Here is an 18,561-nt window from a genome sequence, read left to right on the forward strand (position 1 = left end):
AACTCAGAGCTCAAAGACAAGGTCTTCAAATTAACCCAATCCAACAAAGACAAAGAAAAAAGAATAAGAAAATAAGAACAAAGCCTCCAAGAAGTCTGGGATTATGTTAAATGACCAAACCTAAGAATAATCAGTGCCCCTGAGGAAGAAGAGAAATCTAAAAGTTTGGAAAACATATTTGGGGGAATAATCGAGGAAAACTTCCCCAGCCTTGCTGGAGACCTAGACATCCAAATACAAGAAGCACAAAGAACACCTGGAAAATTCATCACAGAAAGATCATCACCTAGACACATTGTCATCAGGTTATTTAAAGTCAAGATGAAGGAAAGGATCTTAAGAGCTGTGAGACAAAAGCAACAGGTAATCAATAAAGGAAAACCTATCAGATTAACAGCAGATTTCTCAGCAGAAACCCTCCAAGCTAGAAGGGATTGGTGCCCTATCTTCAGACTATCAGCAGAGAACATACAGAACAACTATCAGCCAAGAATTTTGTATCTAGCAAAATGAAACATCGTATATGAAGGAAAGAGACAGTCTTTTTCAGACAAATGCTGAGAGAATTCGCCACTACCAAGCCAGTACTATAAGGACTGCTAAAAGGAGCTCTAAATCTTGAAACAAATCCTGGAAACACATCAAAACAGAACCTCTTTAAAGCATAAATCTCATAGGACCTATAAAACAAAAATACAATTAAAAAACAAAACAAAAAAGCAAAAACCAAGGTACACAGGCAACAAATAGCACAATTAATGGGACCTCACATCTCAATACTAACATTGGATGTAAATGCCTAAATGCTTTGCTTAAAAGATACAGAACTGCAGAATGGATAAGAATTCACCAACCAACTATTTGCTGCCTTCAAGAGACTCACCTAACATATAAGGACTCACATAAACTTAAAGTAAAAGGGTGGAAAAAAGGCGTTTCATGCAAATGAACACCAGAAGAGAGCAGGAACAGCTATTTTTATATCAGACAAAACAAACTTTAAAGCAACAGCAGTTTAAAAAGACAAAGGGGGCATCGCATAATGGTAAAAGGCCCTGTCCAACCAGAAAAATACCACAATCCTAAACATATGTGCACCTAACACTGGAGCCCCCAAATTTATAAAACAATTACTAATAGACCTAACAAATGAGATAGACAGCAACACAATAATAGTGGGGGAATTCAGTACTCCACTGACAGCACGAGACAGGTCATCAAGACAGAAAGTCAACAAAGAAACAATGAATTTAAACTATACTTTGGAACAAATGGACTTAACAGATATATACAGAACATTCCATCCACCAATCACAGAATACACATGCTACTCAACAGTTCGTAGAACTTTTTCCAAGATAGGCCATATGATAGGCCACAAAATGAGCCTCAATAAATTTAAGAAAATTGAAATTATATCCAGCACCCTTGCCGACCACAGTGGAATGAAATTGGAAATCAACTGCAAAAGGAACCTTCAAAACCGTGCACATACATGAAAATTAAATAACCTGCTCCCAAATGATCACTGGATCAAAAACAAAATTAAGATGGAAATTTAAACATTCATAGAACTGAATGACAATAGTGACACAACCTATCAAAATCTCCGGGATACAGCAAAGTTCATAGCCCTAAATACCTACATCAAAAAGACTGAAAGAGCACAAACTGACAGTCAAATGTCACACCTCAAGGAACTAGAGAAACAAGAACAAATCAAACCCAAACCCAGCAGAAGAAAGGAAATAACCAAGATCAGAGCAGAACTAAATGAAATTGAAACAAACAACAAAAAAAGCAATACTAAAGATAAGTGAAACAAAAAGCTGGTTCTTTGAAAAGATAAATAAAATTGATAGACCATTAGCTAGATTAACTAAGAAAAGAAGAGAGAAAAATCCAACTAACCTCAATAAGATACGAAACAGGAGATGTGACAACTGACACCACAGAAATAGAAAAGATCATTCAAGGCTACTATGAACACCTTTACACTCAAAAACTAGAAAACCTAGAAAAGATGGATAAACTCCTAGAAAAATACAACCCTCCTAGCTTAAATCAGGAAGAACTAGATACCCTGAACAGACCAGTAACAAGCAGTGAGATTGAAATGGTAATTTAAAATATACTAACAAATAAAAGTCCAGGACCAGACAGATTCACAGCAGAATTCTACCGGACAGTCAAAGAAGAATTGATACCCATCCTATTGACACTATTGCACAAGATAGAGAAAAGGGAACTCTCCCGAATTCATTCTACGAAGCCAGCATCACCCTAATACCGAAACCAGGAAAGGACACAACCAAAAAAAGAAAACTGCAGGCCGATATCCCTGATGAACATAGATGCTAAGATCCTTAACGTTTAGCTAACCAAAATCCTTAACATTTAGCTAATCAGATCCAACAACATATCAAAAAGTTAATCCACAATGATCAAGTGGCTTTCACACCAGGGATTCAGGGATGGTTTAACATGTGCAAGTCAATAAATGTGATATACCACATTAACAGAATTAAAAACAAAAATCATACAATCATCTCAATAGATGCAGAAAAAGCTTTCAACAAAATCCAGCATCGCTTTATAATTAAAATTCTCAGCAAAATCGGCACACAAGGAATACACCTCAATGTAAAAAAAGCCATCTATGACAAACCCACAGCCAACATAATACTGAATGGGAAAAAGTTGAAAATGTTCCCTCCAAGAACTGGAACAAGACAAAGATGCCCACTCTCATCACTCCTCTTCAACATTGTACTGGAAGTCCTTGCCAGAACAATCAGACAAGAGAGAGAAATAAAGGGTATCCAAATGGGCAAAGAGAAAGTCCAACTGTCACTGTTTGCTGATGACATGATGATTTACTTTGAAAACCCTAAAGACTCCTCTAGAAAGCTCCTAGAACTGACAAAAGAATTCAGTAAAGTTTCTGGATACAAAATTAAGGTACACGAATCAGTAGCTCTTCTATACACCAACAATGAACAAGCAGAGAACCAAATCAAAAACTCAGCGTCTTTTACAATAGCTGCAAAAAAACAAATAAAATACGTAGGAATATACCTAACCAAGGAGGTGAAAGACCTCTACAAGGAAAGCTACAAAACACTGCTAAAAGAAATCATAGATGACACAAATGGAAACACATCTCATGCTCATGGATGGGTAGAGTCAATATTGTGAAAATGACCATACGCAATTTTCATCAGAATACCACCATCATTCTTCACAGAATTAGGAAAAAATTATAAAATTCATATGGAACCAAAAAAGAGCCCACATAGCCAAAGCAAAGAGAACAAATCTGGAGGCATCACACTACCTGATTTCAAACTATAGTATAAGGCCATAGTTACCAAAACAGCATGTTACTGATATAAAAATAGGCACATAGACCAATGGAACAGAATAGAGAACCCAGAAATAAACCCAAATACTTACAGCGAACTGGTCTTCGACAAAGAAAAAAAAAAAGAAAAACAGTGGAGAAAGGACATCCTTTTCAACAAATACTGCTGGGATGATTGGCTAGCCACATGGATCCTCATCTCTCACCTTATACAAAAATCAACTCAAGATGGATTAAGGACTTAAATCTCTTAAATCTAAGACCTGAAACTATAAAAATTCTAGAAGATAACATTGGAAAAACCCTTCTAGACATTGGCTTAGGTGAAGATTTCATGACCAAGAACCCAAAAGCAAATGCAATAAAAACAAAGATAATTAGCTGGAACTTAATTAAACTAAAGAGCTTTTGCACAGCAAAGGGAACAGTCAGCAGAGTAAACAGACAATCTACAGAGTGGGAGAAAATCTTCACAATCTATACATCTGACAAAGGACTAATATCCAGAATCTACAATGAACTGAAACAAATCAGCAAGAAAAAAACAAACAATCCCATCAAAAAGTGGGCTAAGGACATGAGTAGAGAACTCGTAAAAGAAGGTATGCAAATGGCCGACAAACATATGAAGAAGTGCTCAATGTCACTAATGATCAGGGAAATGCAAAATCAAAACCACAGTGTGATACCACCTTACTCCTGCAAGAATGACCATAATGAAAAAATAAAAAAACAGTAGTAGTTGGCGTGGATCCAGTGCATCAAGAAACCACCTTCTACACTGCTGATGGGAATGTAAACTAGTGCAACCACTATGGAAAACAGTGTGGAGATTCCTTAAAGAACTAAAAGTAGAACTACCATTTGATCCAGCAATCTGACTACTGCATATCTACCCAGAGGAAAAGAAGATATTATACAAAAAAAATACTTCCACATGCATGTTTATAGCAGCACAATTCACAATTGCCAAATCGTGGAACCATCCCAAATGCCCATCAATCAATGAGTGGATAAAGAAACTGTGGTATATATATATATACAATGGAATACTACTCAGCCATAAAAAGGAATGAATTAATGGCATTCACAGCTATCTAGATGAGATTGGAGACTATTATTCTAAGTGAAGTAATTCAGGAATGGCAAACATCATATGTTCTCACTGATATGTGGGAACTAAGCTATGGGAACGCAAAGGCATAAGAATGATACAATGGACTTTGGGGACTTGGGGGAAAGAATGGGAAGGGGGCGAGGGATAAAACACTACAAATAGGGTGCAGTGTATACTGCTCGGGTGATGGGTGCACCAAAATCTCATGAATTGCCACCAGAAAACTTATGTAACCAAACACCACCTGTACCCTCAATAACCTATAGAAAGATAGAAAAATAATTAAAAAAAAAGAAACATAACACCAAAACACAATATAGGAACTTTGATTAGATGCTTATTTGGGAAAAGTCTATAAAAGACATGCCTGAGACCAGGCGTGGTGGCTCACGCCTGTAATCCCAACACTTTAGGAGGCCGAGGCAGGCAGATGACAAGGTCAGGAGATCGAGACCATCCTGGCTAACATGGTGAAACCCCGTCTCTACTAAAAATACCGAAAATTAGTCTGGCATGGTGGCAGGCACCTGTAGTCCCAGATCCTCGGGAGGCTGAGGCAGGAGAATGGCGTGAACCCGGGAGGCGGAGCTTGCAGTGAGCCGAGATAGCACCACTGCACTCCAGCCTGGGCGACAGAGCGAGACACCATCTCAAAAAAAAAAAGACATACCTGAGACAAATTGGAGAATTTTAATGCAGACTGTGTGCCAAAACGATGGTGTGGAATTATTGTTCCTTTTCTTAGGTGTGATGATGGTAGTGTGCAGGATTGCAGGAGAAGGTCCTTTCTTGAGGAGTTGTATTTAGAGGCAGAGTCATCATGTCTGCAAATGGCTCAGGAGAAAAAGTGGCAACTGTTAAAACTAGTTATTACTGTACCAGGCCTTCAACTCTTAAAGGTTTCTTTTTTTAAAAACGGTGGAAATGATAAATAAATTAAAGGCAAAAATTTTTTTTGATCAGGAAACATGAAAATACCACTAGAAAAATGGGAACTTATTAAACACAGCAGATTAAACACATGTTTATCTCTGCCTCTCCCAAAACAGTCAGATTTTCTATTCACGTATAATTCTAAGAATAAAGAGAAGGAGAGAGAGCTGGTAGTGAGGGGTATAGGCCCACAAAGTATTAGGAATTAGACAGCAAGCAGATGGGGATAACTGGCTTAGTGGTGCCAAGAAGGCTACAAGCCCCGCTGGCCATGGTAGGTACTGCCAGGAGCTAAGACTTGAGTTCCACACACACCCTCCAGCTTCAAGCTTTCTCTAGGGTTTCATATTCATCCTCCATCTGAGGGACTAGGGAGCCAAGGAATGCACTGGTCTTGTCACTACCCAAGACTAGACCCTGCCCTGCTCTAGGCTTCCTGACCCTGCAGCACCATCTCCCGAGATGACAGACATGTAGCCATCTCTGCCTTCTGTTTGTATGTTCAAAGAGTGAATATTTAAGACCTCGTGCTCATTTTTAATTAAGGCTCAAGAGGAGCAGACCAGCTCATCTAAGGGGGGCAAACAGAAAGTGAAAGAAAAGATAGACCAAGTTGTCGAGACTCAGAAAGACAAGCGTCGCGTGACCTTAAACAGGAAAGTCCTTTCTGGGGAACCAGCAGGAGCCATTTCCCAGCTGTCAGATACAGACCTGAACAACTTCGACGGGCAGCACTCCCAGGAGAAATTCACCAGGTGGGCCTCCCAGCAACCCAAGGAGGGGAATGTGGGCCAGAGCCCACATTGAGGGTGTGGCTGTCACAGCACTGGAGGGGAACAGAGCTGTCCTGCCTGTGGGGCTCCAGGGGCCACCATGCCTACCCCAACAGGACAGGACTTCCAGGCAGCTCTCCTGTCTTCTCTTGGCCAGAGGGGAGCCTCTCACTTTACAAACCTGTGTGGTCATTTGCAGACTGAATCACTTCCGGTGGATCGTGCCAGCCAATGGCGAGGTAACGTTGCAGGTGCACTTCTCTTCTGATGAGTTCGGGAACTTTGACCAAACCTTTAACTTTGAGATCCTAGGAACTTGCTGCCAGTACCAGCTCTACTGCCGAGGCGTCTGCACTTACCCATACATTTGCCAAGACCCGAAGTAAGTGTGCTTCATTTTAAAAGAAAAGGTTGACAGATGCGTTTTTGTTTTCCTCCGTGGCACTGTGAACAAGGAGGTTCTTACCCCAGCCCCTCTAGTCATATCAGCTTCCATGTCTTGAATATTGACTAAGAGCCACAGGGAGGACATTCTACTACCAGGATTCCCAGACTGCAATAAAGAGAATGATCATAGGTGCAAAGGGGAAGGAAAAAAGCCTTCCTTTGGCAAATTAGTTTGCTTATTTAACTATTAAGCAAATTTAAAGCAGTTCTATCCTGTAGTATAGAAACCATGTGTGACTCTGCATGGGTGGACTTTTTCCAAGCTACTGAACACCACTGTGCAACTCCTACACAGAAAAGCACCTGGCTGAGCAACTGGCCACATTAGACCAAGGGACTCAGAAGCTAATTCATATCTCCCAGAACTAGTTTTCCATAGGGATTTTCAGGGAAGTTTTCAGCTGGGTGCACTGGGACGGAATATCTGACTCAGCTCTGTCACCACTCCTCATTATGGAAGACACCACTGGGGAGTCTTTTTTTCAAGTTCACATCATACTGTCATACTGTCTTCTCTGGTGGTGGGAAGGAGCTGGGACAAAGAAGAGTCACTCTGTCTCCAGACGCCTGGACCCTGTGTTGAGCAGGGAATATTGAGTTTATGTAAACCTCACGTGGCAGCACCGAACTTCTGTTCAGGCAGCCTCTCCTCACCTCTTCCTCTCCTATGTTCAGAGTGGTATTTCCTCAGTGGAAGATGGACATGAAGACAAATGAGGTCATCTTTAAGAAGTATGTTATGAGCACAGAGACATACTACTTTGGGCCACTGCTTTGTGGAAAATCAAGAGATAAGTAAGTGTTCCACTATTTTAAAGCAGATTTCATACTCCTGGGTTGGGCTCATGAACAGTATAAGTAGGATTCCTATGTACATAGTTGTAACTTTGACTAATGCTGCCTCTCTTAGCCCCAACCACAAATCAGGAGAACTGGGTTCTTGTGTTCCAACTCCCTGCCGTACACCCAGAGGAATGAGGGTGCCGTTTTCCCAGATGGGAAAGCCTAGGAGAGACTTCAGGCTTGATCAGAGTAGGATCAAGAGTTCACTTTGGCTTATGTTTGGTTTAAGAGGCTAGGAAGATATTTCTGTAGTCACATGAAGCAGAGAATAGGTTATACAGCTTTGGTTCTCAAAGGAGAGGTCACTCTTCAAGGCAACAAAAGCCACAGACATAGATGAGATTGCCTGAGAGAGAACTGTACAGGTAAGAAGAAAAGGAGTCCTAAATAACTACAGTTATTGTTGAGGAGCCAGGAGATGAGAAAGAGGGCCAGCGCTATTGGGGAAACCCAAAAGACCAGTGTCATGGAGCCATGAGAAGAGGACATGGTTGCTACAGTGAATGCTGCACAGAGGACAGAAAGATGAGGGCATAGATGTCCACAGGGTTCAACAACATGGAGGTCACTAGGGGCCTTAGCAAGAGTCCTGTACCCAAGCAAAGTGAAGTGAGAAGTCAGATGAAAGATAACTTTGGAGAAACTTGGCTGTGAAGGGAGATGGGAGGAAAGCCTGGAGCACAGGACAGGCTGTTTGTGCGATGTTGTTCTTATGATGCTTGCATGCCGAGAGGAAATGGAAGGAAATGGTTGGAATTTCAGAAGACAGGAAGGGCCATCAATGGCATAGTTTCCTGAGACAGCACAGTGGGATGTGGGGAGGCTGGCTTGTGCCCGGAAGAGGGACTGTCACTGCATGCCAGCGGGGAGAAAGGCGAGATGGCATCGCAGAAGGTAAGTTTACAATTTGATTGGAAGGGTGAGGAGGCTCCTATGCAATCATGTCTTTTTCTCCTTGACAAATGTTGTGTGGTCATCCCTTGCAAGTGAGGGGAGCGGAGGAAGTTTATTTTTTATTTTTTATTTTTTGAGACGGAGTCTTGCTCTGTCGCCCGGGCTGGAGTGCAGTGGCCGGATCTCAGCTCACTGCAAGCTCCGCCTCCCGGGTTTACGCCATTCTCCTGCCTCAGCCTCCCGAGTAGCTGGGACTACAGGCGCCCGCCACCTCGCCTGGCTAGTTTTTTTGTATTTTTAGTAGAGATGGGGTTTCACCGTGTTAGCCAGGATGGTCTCGATCTCCTGACCTCGTGATCCGCCCGTCTCGGCCTCCCAAAGTGCTGGGATTACAGGCTTGAGCCACCGCGCCCGGCCCCGGAAGTTTAAAATCTTGAGGAAATGGGGGGGTATGAAAAATAGCTTTTGTGGAAAGTAGGAGAGGGAGCGTGTTAGAGAAACAGACTAAGATTTGTAGGCAGAATTGGGGACCCACAGGTGAGACTGATGATCAGACATTCTCAGCAATACTCGTTTTTTCAGTTATATACAAATTTCTTATCATATAGGCAGGGAATGAAACCAAAACTGGAACCAAGGTCTCCACCGTGACTTTACTCAACACAACATTTCGTGTGCTAAGTAGAGGGTGTTAATTTCTGGGCTTTCTCGGTGCAGCTCATGGGCCGTCTTTGTCCTCCATTCCCTAATTACCTCCACTTTATTCCCTGAGACGCTGTATTAAAAAGTGAAGGTAAAGGTAATTTGCTGATGCTGGAGAGGATCTTCAAAGCCCAACAGGAGGGCTTAGGAGGGAAAAGTATGGTCAGGTTGATGGATATGAGGTACAGAACAGTCTGGGAGTGGGAGTCAGGGAAACGATGGTTATTCAAAGAGGTACATGTTTGGGGCAGCACTGGAATTAACCAGGATATGGGGCCAGATGACACTGATCTGGGAGGACAGTTACTATGGTGAGCCAAAACAAGTTCTAGTACAACTGGGTATTATTCACTTATTCTTTTTCTTTTCTTTTTTTTTTGAGATAGCATCTTACTCTGTTACCCAGGCTGGAATGCAGTGGTGCAATCTCGGCTCACTGCAGCCTTGAGCTCCCAGGCTCAAGCAATCCTCCCATCTCTGCCTCCCCAGTAGCTGGGACTACAGGTGTGTGCTACCGCACCTGGCTAATTTTTGTAGAGATGGGGTTTCGCCATGTTGCCCAGGCTGGTCTCGAACTCCTGAGCTCAAGCAATCTGCCCACCTCAGCCTCTCAAAGTGCTGAGATTACAGGCGTGAGCCACTGTGCCAAGCCTGTTCACTTATTCTTATAAATCGTGCTGAGCGTCAGTGTCCTCATCTGCAAAATGGGAAAGCAACAGATTCATGAGGACTGAACTGGGTGACACACATGGAGCCCTTAGCACAGTGCCGGATGGAAGTGATTAGTGGTTGAGAAGGCCGCACCCCTTTGGCAAATATTCACACGGAGAGTTCTCTGTTTCTCTGACTCTCATTTGGTCTCTGTCATTCTCTCTCCTTTCATCCTCCATTGTGGCCTGTCTAAAACCTTCAGGTGTTTCTGCTTTCCTAGCCTGTGCTGTGACCGCTGACGATGTGCCTATTTTTCCCTTGGGCCTTCTGGTTTGTTTCGCTCGGTTACTATTAACTGAGTCTCCCTCAATGCCCACAGTGCTCAACTCTGAAGATCTCTCCTTAAGGTACAAAGGAACAGAAACTGCCTCCTAACAGTGAACAAGGCCAAATGAATTCATGTCAGTACAGTAACATTCTCTGAGGGTTTGAGAGAAGGAGGTGAATGAGTTCATATCTAAAACAGATGTGAAATAAAAAATTACTCAAGTGAGGCCAGCCACGGTGGCTCATAACTGTAATCCCAGCACTTTGGGAGGCCCAAGCAGGCGGATGATCTGAGGTCAGGAGTTCGAGACCAGCCTGGCTAACATGGTCAAACCCCATTTCTACTAAAAATACAGAAAATTAGCTGGACATGGTGGCAGGCACCTGTAATCCCAGCTACTCGGGAGGCTGAAGCAGGAGAATTGCTTGAACCCAGGAGGCGGAGGTTGCAGTGAGCTGAGATGGTGCCACTGCATTCCATCTTGGGCAACAAGAATGAAACTCCCTCTCAAAAAAAAAAAAAGTTACTTAAGTGATCATCTCTCTCAGGGACATAAGCAGGTGGAAGGATAGATCTACATATTTCTCAGTTAGAATTCTTTGCAATAATCATAGCTAACATTCACTGGGCATTTGCTATCCACAGCTGTCCTGAGAGCTTTAGATGTGTGATCTCACTTCCTATTCAGCAATTCTAAGTGGTGTTATCACCCCGTTTTAGAGATAAGGAGACCAAGGCTTGAGGGAGTCAAGTCACAGTGTAGCATTTATTCTCCAAGGCAAGTCTGCACAACTACGAACCTCATGTTCTTAGCCACTATGCCACTGCCTCCAGGCAGCCACACTGTCCCTCTGAATTGCCTTTCATGTCACAGCCTTCTTTTCCACCTGCATTCTCATTCAGTCTTCATACCCTTAGCCCCATTCTTGTTCATCCCCAGGTACAAGTCATCCTTATTCCCAGGCAACATGGAGACGCTAACAATCCTGAATACTTCCTTAATGGTGGTGGAGGCATCCTTCTATTTTCAGAATGATGTCAAAGCAAACACATACTTCCTGGAACCCAACACCATGGTCCTGAAACCCAAAGAGAAGCAGGTACGGTCATATGGACACAAGTCACCAGGGCAAGGCTTTCTTGGGAAATTTGAGGCCTTGGCATCCTTGGTGTAAATGTACTTTCTTTTGACTTTTCCTTCCATCAGATATTAACCGTATGGGCCTACCCTACTTCCGTTGGTGTCTTTGAAGACAGCATTGTCTGCTGCATCAATGATAACCCAGAGCCAGCCATCTTCCAATTAAGCTGCCAGGGGATCCGCCCGGAGCTAGAGCTGGAACCCAGGCAATTACATTTTGACCGGCTCTTGCTGCACAGGTCAGAGTTCTAGATCATGTCAGGACTGGAATGGAATTTAAAGAGTGTTTAGTTCTGGGGTAACAAACTCATCCTGATTTATTCCAGACTCTCTTGGTTTTAGCAGTGAAAGTTCTGCACCCTGGGAAACTCCTTGGTCTATGCAAACCGGGATGGTTAGTAAACCTATTTAATTAACAGATTGTTAACTTGGGTTCAGCAGATGAACTTCAGCAGGGCCAAGGATCCCCCTAAGATGAACTGCCAAAATATGCATATGTCTGTGTTTCTTCAGAAGAAGGACGAGCTTTCTTCAGATTCTCAAAGCAGTCTATTGCCCAAGAGGTTAAGAATCTTTGCTCTAGAAGTGAGAGTAAAAGCAGAACATTAGACCACAACTGGAACTTACATATTCATTAATTGGAATTATTATTGGAATTGGTATTATTATTCTAAAAAGAAAAATGTTTATTTCTGGGGCTTCTGGGAGAGAATATTGTTATGATTGTTATGATATGTGTACTGCATTCTTTAATCACCACCACCAGCCCCATTTCCTGATAAATACCGGTTAAAGAACTAAGTAATAATTGAAGTAACCAAAAGTGCTTTTTCTCTCCTCCAGTGAGTCATGATCATGCCACTACACTCTAACTGGGGTGACAGAGCGAAACCTTGTCTTGAAAAAAAAAAGCATAGAAAAATATTGGTGAAAATGAGCAGAACCCCAGTAAATAGTGGGACAGCATCAAGCAGTCTAACGTATTTGTGATTGGAGTCCCAGAAGGAAAAGAGAGAGAATGGGACAAAAAGTCTATATTTGAAGAGTAGATGGAACTTTCCCAAATTTGGTGAAAAAGCAAAAACTTACCATTCCAAGAAGCTTAGCAAACTTTAAGCTGGATAAATATAGTTATAGCCCAAGTCTTGCCACTGAATTTGTGACTTTGGGGCCATCAATTAACCTCTATAAGCCTCAGGGGTTTTTTTGTTTTGTTTCGTTTCAAGACAGTCTCCATCTGTCACTCAGGCTGGAGTACAGTGGTGCGATCTCGGCTTAGTGCAACCTCTGCCTCCTGGATTCAAGTGATTCTCCTGCCTCAGCCTCCTAAGTAGCTGGGATTATGGGTGGGCGTGCACCACCACACCCAGCTAATTTTTTGTGTTATTTTATTTTTAGTAGAGACAGGGTTTCGCCATGTTGCCCAGGCTGGTCTTAACTCCTGAGCTCAAGCAATTCACCTGCCCCAACCTCCCAAAGGGCTGGGATTACAGGCTGAGCCACCGTGCCTGGACGGTTCAGGTTTTTCAAGGTGATCTGGGGTTAATAATATCAACTCCACCTATTTTGTTTAATAGATTAATAACCAAGAAAGAAACCCACATTAAGTCAAAGTTTAGTCCAACTACTTAAAAGCAGAAATTAAGAGAAAATCTTGGAAACAGCCAGGAGAAAATGAAATACAATATGACTGACTCCTCATCAGTAACAAAGGAAGCTGGAAGACAAGAGAATGGCATTTTTAATGTGCTAAAGAAAAATACAGTTGACCTTTGAACAATGCAGGTTTGAACTGGGTGGGTCTGCTTATATGTGAATTTTTTTTTCAATGAAGCGCAAATTGAAAATATAGTAGACCTAAATAAAACAATTCAAAAAAGGGTTAAGAAATGTTGTTCAACATCCACCCACACGAAAGAGAAACTACAATTTTTAAAAATCATATGCTTGGCTGGGTGCAGTGGCTTACGCCAGTAATCCCAGCACTTTGGGAGGCCAAGACAGGCAGATCACAAGGTCAGGAGTTCAAGACCAGCCTGGCTAACATGGTGAAACCCCTTCTCTACTAAAAATACAAAAATTACTGGGCATGGTGGCAGGCGCCTGTAATCCCAGCTCCTCAGGAGGCGGAGGCAGGAGAATTGCTTGAGCCCGGGAGGCAGAGGTTGCAGTGAGCCGAGATTGCACCACTGTACTCCAGCCTGGGCAACAGAGCAAGACTCTGTCTCCAAAAGAAAAAAGAAAAGAAAAGAAAAAGAAAAAAAAATTATACGCTAAGGATATGGCCTAAATCCTTAGCAAACTAATGCAGGAACCGAAAACCAAATACCGCATGTTCTCACTTACAAGTGGGAGCTAAGTGATGAGAACCAGTGGGCACAAAGAGGGGAACAACAGACACTTGAGGGTGGAGGGTGGAGGGTGGGAGGAGGGAGAAGAGGAGAAAAAATAACTGTCGGGTACTAGGCTTAGTACCTGGATGATGAACTAATCTGTACAGCAAACCCCCGTGACACAAGTTTACCTATACAACAAACTTGCACATGAACCCCTGAACCTAAAATAAAAGTTAAAAAGAAAAAACATAGGCCGGGCGCGGTGGCTCAAGCCTGTAATCCCAGCACTTTGGGAGGCCGAGACGGGCGGATCACGAGGTCAGGAGATCGAGACCATCCTGGCTAACACGGTGAAACCCCGTCTCTACTAAAATATACAAAAAATTAGCCGGGCGAGATGGCGGGCGCCTGTAGTCCCAGCTACTCGGGAGGCTGAGGCGAGAGAATGGCGTAAACCCGGGAGGCGGAGCTTGCAGTGAGCTGAGATCCGGCCACTGCACTCCAGCCTGGGCGACAGAGCGAGACTCCGTCTCAAAAAAAAAAAAAAAAGAAAAAACATGTGCAACTACAAAATTTGAAATGAAATTTCAACTTCCTTTTGTCTCTGCAGACTGGAATCCAGGGTAGTTCTTCTCCGCAATGTCACGCTCCTGCCTGTGGCCTGGCGGATCACCAGCCTGGAGCACTTGGGTGATGATTTCACCGCATCCATGATGCAGGGGACCATCCCCCCCGAGGCTGAGTATGGCCTGCACCTGTACTTTCAACCCACCAAGCCTGTCAACATCAAGAAGGCTATTCGGTTGGAGGTGAGGCTTCACACATCCACAGACTTGGTTATCAAAGCACGTACACAGACACACACACACACACACACAGAGGTCTCCCTGTTACATGCTCCCATCTGATCCCCTTTCGATATCCCCAGTCCACAATATCTTGCTGTGCACACAACTACAAGCTCCATAGAGGCAATATTGCTTATGGCCAGGAACGCAGCAATCAATGTGGAAGGAAGGAACAAATAAATGAATGAAAGAATGAATGAACAAATGGAGTTTCTGTACTTGGGTAAGCATCAGAGTCCTGATTTCACACACCTAAACCCAGTCACCTATCAGATTCCTATCTGGGTAAATGTCACGCTCCACCCTGTTGCCCCCAGCAGACACCTGGGGATCAGCCTTAATTCCCCCTTTTCTTAATGGCCTCCCTTCCAATGCAGGCCTCCAACAAAGGTTGCTAATTTTACCTCCCAATGTATCTTTTTTTTTTTTTTTTTGAGTTGGAGTCCTGCTCTGTCATCCTGGCTGGAGTGCAGTGGCGTGATCTCGGCTCACTGCAACCTCCACGTCCAGGGTTCAAGCAATTCTCCTGCTTCAGCCTCCCGCATGGCTGGGACTACAGGCACGCGCCACTACACCCAGCTAACTTTTTGTATTTTTAGTAGAGACGAGGTTTCACCATGTTGGCCAGGCTGGCCTCGAATTCCTGACCTCCAGTGATCCTCGCGCCTCAGCCTCCCAAAGTGCTGGGATTACAGGTGTGGTGCCTCCCAATGTATCTTTCCCATCCACTTCTTTCTCCTTGCTGTTGCCACCACCTTGTCCAGGCCGCCTGCAGCTTCTCTCACCTGGACTTCTACAGAGGTGTCCTAACTGACTTCCGTGGTGACATTCCCCACAGTGTCCAGAGGGATCTTTACAATGTCATTCAGACAGGTTATGCCCCCTCCTAATGCACTCTACTGGCTTCCCACTGCAGTAGGAATAAAGCCCAGGGTCCTCACCTGCCTCTGAGGCAATGCCTGCCTCTACATCACAACTTGCTCCACCCTCACCCTCACTCATTGGCTCCCATGCACTGTCTTGGCTCTTTCTTGGCTCAAGCCCCTGACCTTGCTGCAACCCTGCTGGGAATCTGCCCTTAGGCTCTTGTTTTAGGGCCCCCCAACACTGCTGTTTCAGCTGGGCTTCTCTCACCATCCCTTTGAGAGAATCCCCCTTGTGTGCAATAACCCACCCTGTCTTCCATCCTTCAGAGCACTACCTCTTCCTAACATTATCCTGCTTCTTTCTTTACTTTCTTTTATGAACTGCATCAGGGCAGGATCTCACCTGACTTAACATCTGTCTTAGTTCCCCAGGGCTACTATAACAAATTACCATACACTGGGTGATGTGAAAAAACAGATATTCCCCTCTCACCGTTCTGGAGGTGAGATGTCCAAAATCAAGGTGCCGGCAGGGCCATGCTCTCTCTGAAGGCTCCAGGGAAGAACGCTTCCTCTCTCTCCCCTTCAGCTTCTGGGGTCTCCTGCGAGTGTTCTCAGCTTCTGGCTGCATCACTCCAGTCTCTGCCTCCGTTATCACAACACCTCTTCTGTCTGTGTCTTCTCTTCCATCTCTTATAAGAATATTTATCAATGGCACACTCAAATAATCTAAGACGATCTCATCTCTAGATCTTTGACTTAATTAAATCCACAAATACCCTTTCTTCCAAATAAGGTCATATTCATAGGCTCCCAGGAGTTAAGAAGTAGACATACTTTTTGGGGGACCACTATTCAAGCCCCCATACCATCGTATTCCCAGTGTCTAGCATGGGATTGGATGAAGTAGGCACTCAGTAGAACCTGATGAATGAACAAATCAATGAATGAATGAATGAATGAATGAATGCCATTGAGTTTTAATACTTGAACTAGGCCGGGCATGGTGGCTCAGGCCTGTAATCCCATCATTTTGGGAGGCCGAGGTGGGCGGATCACTTGAGGTCAGGAGTGTGAGACCAGCCTGGCCAACATGGTGAAACTGCATCTCTACTAAAAATACAAAAATTAGCTGGATGTGGTGGCACACACCTGTAAACCCAGCTACTCGGGAGGCTGAGGCAGGAGAATCACTTGAACCTTGGAGGCAGAGGTTGCAGTGAGCCAAGATTGCACCACTGCACTCCAGCCTGGGCAAGAGAGCAAGACTCTGTCTCAAAAAAAAAAAAAAAAAAAAAGTACTTAAACTGATTCTTCGACATTCAAGGGATCATCCCAGCTTCTCTTTGAATGCTTCCAGGAATAGAAAATTTACGACTACCACTTCAAGCAGCCTGTTCTGCCTTTAAACAGGTCTGTCAATTCTTCTTTGGGTTGAGCTCAGAATTCTCCCTGTCAATTACATGCGTGAATCATGTTTGTACCTTTTGGGGCCACTCAGTGGATCTAAACTCTCTTTTCCCTTATCAATGGCAGCCCTTCACTGAAAGGGCTGAAAACAGATATTGATAGATGCATTCACTCCATGAATGTGTAGAAGCCCAGAGGTTCTGGTCAACGCTTTTAGCACCAGTCTCTGCACAGGCACAGGCCTCTGAACCAGGTACGCAGACCCCTGGCTGGTGTAGGGCCTGAAGTCCCCCAGCTGTGCCAGCTTCGTCCTTTAGTTGCTGGATCATGGGGAGTCCAGGGGTTCCTGTGGTGGGGATGCACAGGAGGCACGCAGCAAGGGAATATTGGAGAGGTCATCACGACAGCTGCTTACCAACTGGTACAGAAAGGTTTTTGTTTTTATTATTATTTTATTTTATTTTTCTTGACACAGGGTCTCACTCTGCTTCTCAGGCTGGAGTGCAGTGGTGCAATCTCAGCTCACTGCAACTTCCACCTCCTGGACTCAAGCAATCCTCCCACCTCAGCCTCCTGAGTAGCTGGAACCACAGACATGCACCACCACACCCAGCTAATTTTTGTAATTTTTGTAGAGATGAGGTCTTGCCATGTTGCCCAGGCAGTTACCAAACTCCTGAGCTCAAGCGATCTGCCCACCTTGTCCTCCCAAAGTGCTGGGATTACAGGCGTGAGCCACTGCACCCGGCCACGTTTTTGTATTTTCACAACGGTTGTGACCATCTCCATGTGTCCCAGCCAAACGGCAGCCTGATTAGGGCTCTGAACAAAGCAGTAAGGACCTCCGTTGAGCCCCCCAAAGTGAACTTATATTCACTTCCACATCCACAGAAGGAAATGCCTTCATCTCCAGTCCCTTTGGAAAGCACTTGGTGAATTTGTTTTATTTCATCTGTATAACCTTCAATTGTCCTTCCTATTTTCCTCCATTCAAAATTCAATCTCCCCACTGCCTCCGACCCACCCTGGGGAAGTCAAGAAATAGAAGGCTCCAGGTACTTGGCATCCCTCAGGAGAGAGGTGCTGCATAAATCCTGTCAGCCCATCTTGTCATCTGTCAGAGGGCAAGCAGTCAGAGAAAGAAGGCGAAAGTCAAGTCGGTCCAGTTTGCTCCGTGAAACATTGGCAAGCATCTAATGAAAGAGAAGATAGAAATTCTGAATTAAAACTTGAGTTTGGTGACAGCTGCAAATTTTCTCCTGGTACCCAAAGCACATGCAATTGGGAGTGGGTGGCTTGGGCTTTAAACTGGAGCAGAGATGGACGTGGGCTCCCCAGAGCAGACCCGGGAGAGCTTTCCCCACTGCCCACCAGCTCTTTTCCTGGACAGATGGACCCTTTACCACCTCCTAGTTAGCCTCAAGAGGCAACAGTTGGTTCCTGTCATTTACCCACTTTTTGATAGGATTATTTGGGGATTTTTTGCTGATTTGATTGAGTTCCTTGTATATTCTGGATATTAGTCCTTTGTCAGATGCATAGTTTGTAAATATTTTCTACCATTCTGCGGGTTGTCAGTCTAACCATTTGTACCCCCAAAAGCTATTGAAATAAAATATGTGTATATATAAAGAAGAGGAAAAAAGAGTCAACAATCAGGTCAGGCTGACAGCTGCAGCAGTTCAGAGGTGCCAGAGAATAATGAGGGAGGGACCCCCCACAAGCATGACACCAGAGGGGTCCCAATCCCCACGATATTCACAGAAATAAAACATTTGGTATTTCCAAACATTAAACACTTGCTTTCTACGAAAAGTCTAGCACTTTCCCCACAGGTTGAGCCACAAACAAAGAACAGAATGATTCAAATTTATAAAATGAGTAGACCAAGGATGACTTGGAGCATAA

The 18,561-nt window shown here is 44.0% G+C and overlaps 1 protein-coding gene across 1 annotated transcript in view; it reads left to right on the forward strand.

Annotated features, from left to right (window-relative positions):
- Positions 1 to 18,561, forward strand: part of HYDIN (HYDIN axonemal central pair apparatus protein) — a 388,294-nt gene that overhangs the window by 278,635 nt on the left and 91,098 nt on the right. The window contains 6 exon segments of the mRNA XM_033218949.1: positions 5,961 to 6,169; positions 6,387 to 6,569; positions 7,310 to 7,429; positions 10,993 to 11,152; positions 11,260 to 11,432; positions 14,140 to 14,338. Coding sequence (XP_033074840.1) covers positions 5,961 to 6,169; positions 6,387 to 6,569; positions 7,310 to 7,429; positions 10,993 to 11,152; positions 11,260 to 11,432; positions 14,140 to 14,338 — 1,044 coding nt within the window.

The sequence above is a fragment of the Trachypithecus francoisi genome, unplaced genomic scaffold (genome assembly GCF_009764315.1).
Source record: "Trachypithecus francoisi isolate TF-2019V2 unplaced genomic scaffold, Tfra_2.0 Lachesis_group10, whole genome shotgun sequence".
Lineage (NCBI taxonomy): Eukaryota > Metazoa > Chordata > Mammalia > Primates > Cercopithecidae > Trachypithecus > Trachypithecus francoisi.